Raw genomic sequence first — 1,947 nt, 5'->3', positions numbered from 1 at the left:
AGCACATCAAGCATATATAGATGATATGGTGGTGGCGGTGGGTGGGTGTCGGGGGTGCATTCCGTAAGGTAGGGATAAGATGAATCATGCCTACGTACATGTGTTTGAAGGATATTAAATAATATGTATAGCTTTCATTGGTGCCTCCATCTTGGATGCTATGTTGTGATTCTACAGATCTTAGTATTAGCAGCTAGTTTATTTGAAAAACCATACCTGATCTATCATAGACATTTCTTAGAGATGTGGAATAATTTAACAAAGCCTGTGATGTCTTGAGTTTACACGGAAAGTCTCATCTCAAGGCATGCACTTAAAAATTCATTAGTTGTAATTCCCTATAAATAGGAGCCATGTGGTTCTCTTCTCTTCAGTGCCAATAGGCCAAGCCATTTCTTTGTGTTTTGCAAGAAAGCCAGAAAGAAATGGGAAGCAAGGGTCTTAAAAGTGTAATCATGTGTGTGCTGATACTAGGGATAATCTTGGAAGTAGAGGGCAAGAGTTGCTGCATGAGCACCTTGGCAAGAACCTGCTACAAGTTATGTCGTCTGAATTTTCAACCGCCAATCTGTGCAATAACATGTGATTGCATAATCATAAAACACCATAAATGCCCGCGTGCCTACCCTTATTTGAACCTTCTTCCAAACTCCAGTAAGAGGAAACATGCTACTTCTATCTTGCTTGTTTATTATTATTTCTCAGGAACAAGAACATATTTACATATTAGCTGCTTAATTGTTTGGCAGGTGCACCAAATGCCACTGAGTACTGCAAATTGGGATGTGTGTCTTCTGTGTGCGACACCATGAACAATGGTAAATGCATCTATGATAATATTAATTATTTTCTGAAAAAACTGAAAAGGTTTGTTGTTAAGACATATTGTACCATTTTAGCTCCAGACGTTGCCGGCAAAGAGACGAAGATCAACATGGAAAGCTGTCGTGATGCATGCGACCGTTTCTGCAATGGGGATGCCCGCTTCGCATCCGTTGCTGCGTAATCATGCATGTGCATGCCATGGGTATGCTGTTGAAGGCCAAGGTCTCATCACGATGGATGGTATTCCACAAAAAGGATCGATGGCTCAGATCCAAGCCAGTGTGTCGTCTTATATATGTATGCGTATGCTCTGGTTTTTGTTTCTTTGTTACAACAAAGGTAACCACACGATGGATACCATGTAACTACATGTATGTGCTCATCTCTATCGAGATGTATGTATATGTACCATTGGCCAGTTAATATAATCACTATAAATTATATAGTTTTGTGTTACTTTTAAGTTTTATTCTGTTTATCTTAGACTTAAGTTTCTTTCCTTAAAAAGTTTTTATTTTTCTGGATTTGATTGCTTAATTTTGCTATTGTGGAATTCGATCAAGGCCTATATAAACGTTGTAACCCCTTTTTAACTGTCAACTTTCTGGGACAAGAACTGTTACTTCATGGCAGATTAATACTCGGGACATCCTCCAACGGAAAGGCAAAGGCATGGCTCCCCCCTCGTACAACTATGTCTGTTGCCAGATGGGGACAGTAGAGACACACCTCTTCATCGCGCGCCTGCCCCTTTGTAGTTGCTTGCTGGTCAACCATAAATCTGCAGATTCTTCATGATAATCCCTCACGGCCCTAGATAACTTCAGATTGCAGCTGCAAGTTTGTTTCTTCATGGATGTCATCATCACTATGAGCTGGTGTATATGGATGCAGCATGATGACTTACTCTTTAAAGGAGTCCAACCAAGTCCAGTTCACTCCCTTCATTCTTCAGCAAGTTTGCTCTAGTTATCTTAAGAGCAATGGCATGTCCGCAAGTCATTGATGTCAGGAGGAGTTTGCTCTAGTTATCAGTGTCCAGTAGTTTTTTCCGTTTCTTGAGAACTGCTGGATGTTTTGCTTTTTTCTTGTTTTAATACATGATCAGTAGGAGACTACCTC

The 1,947-nt window shown here is 40.3% G+C and overlaps 1 protein-coding gene across 1 annotated transcript; it reads left to right on the top strand.

The window, feature by feature from the left end:
- Nucleotides 1-389: 389 nt before the first annotated feature.
- LOC120681142 (thionin BTH7-like) lies at nucleotides 390-1,276 on the top strand. Its single transcript, XM_039962675.1, has 3 exons — nucleotides 390-654; nucleotides 750-818; nucleotides 900-1,276. Exons 1-3 carry the CDS (start codon nucleotides 426-428, stop codon nucleotides 1,004-1,006), a joined length of 405 nt encoding a protein of 134 aa, XP_039818609.1. The 5' UTR covers nucleotides 390-425; the 3' UTR covers nucleotides 1,007-1,276.
- The last annotated feature ends 671 nt before the right edge of the window (nucleotides 1,277-1,947 follow it).

Source organism: Panicum virgatum, chromosome 7N, assembly GCF_016808335.1.
Source record: "Panicum virgatum strain AP13 chromosome 7N, P.virgatum_v5, whole genome shotgun sequence".
NCBI classification, from domain to species: Eukaryota; Viridiplantae; Streptophyta; class Magnoliopsida; order Poales; family Poaceae; genus Panicum; species Panicum virgatum.
Note: the sequence above shows the minus strand (reverse complement) of the source record. Positions and strands in the feature narration are given on the sequence as shown.

Bases quoted from the DNA above. Each gene is read 5' to 3' on its own strand.
- LOC120681142 (XM_039962675.1), top strand. From the start codon at position 426: ATGGGAAGCAAGGGTCTTAAAAGTGTAATCATGTGTGTGCTGATACTA. The intron at 655-749 runs GTAAGAGGAAAC...ATTGTTTGGCAG, and splicing joins GAACCTTCTTCCAAACTCCA to GTGCACCAAATGCCACTGAG. The intron at 819-899 runs GTAAATGCATCT...GTACCATTTTAG, and splicing joins GTGCGACACCATGAACAATG to CTCCAGACGTTGCCGGCAAA.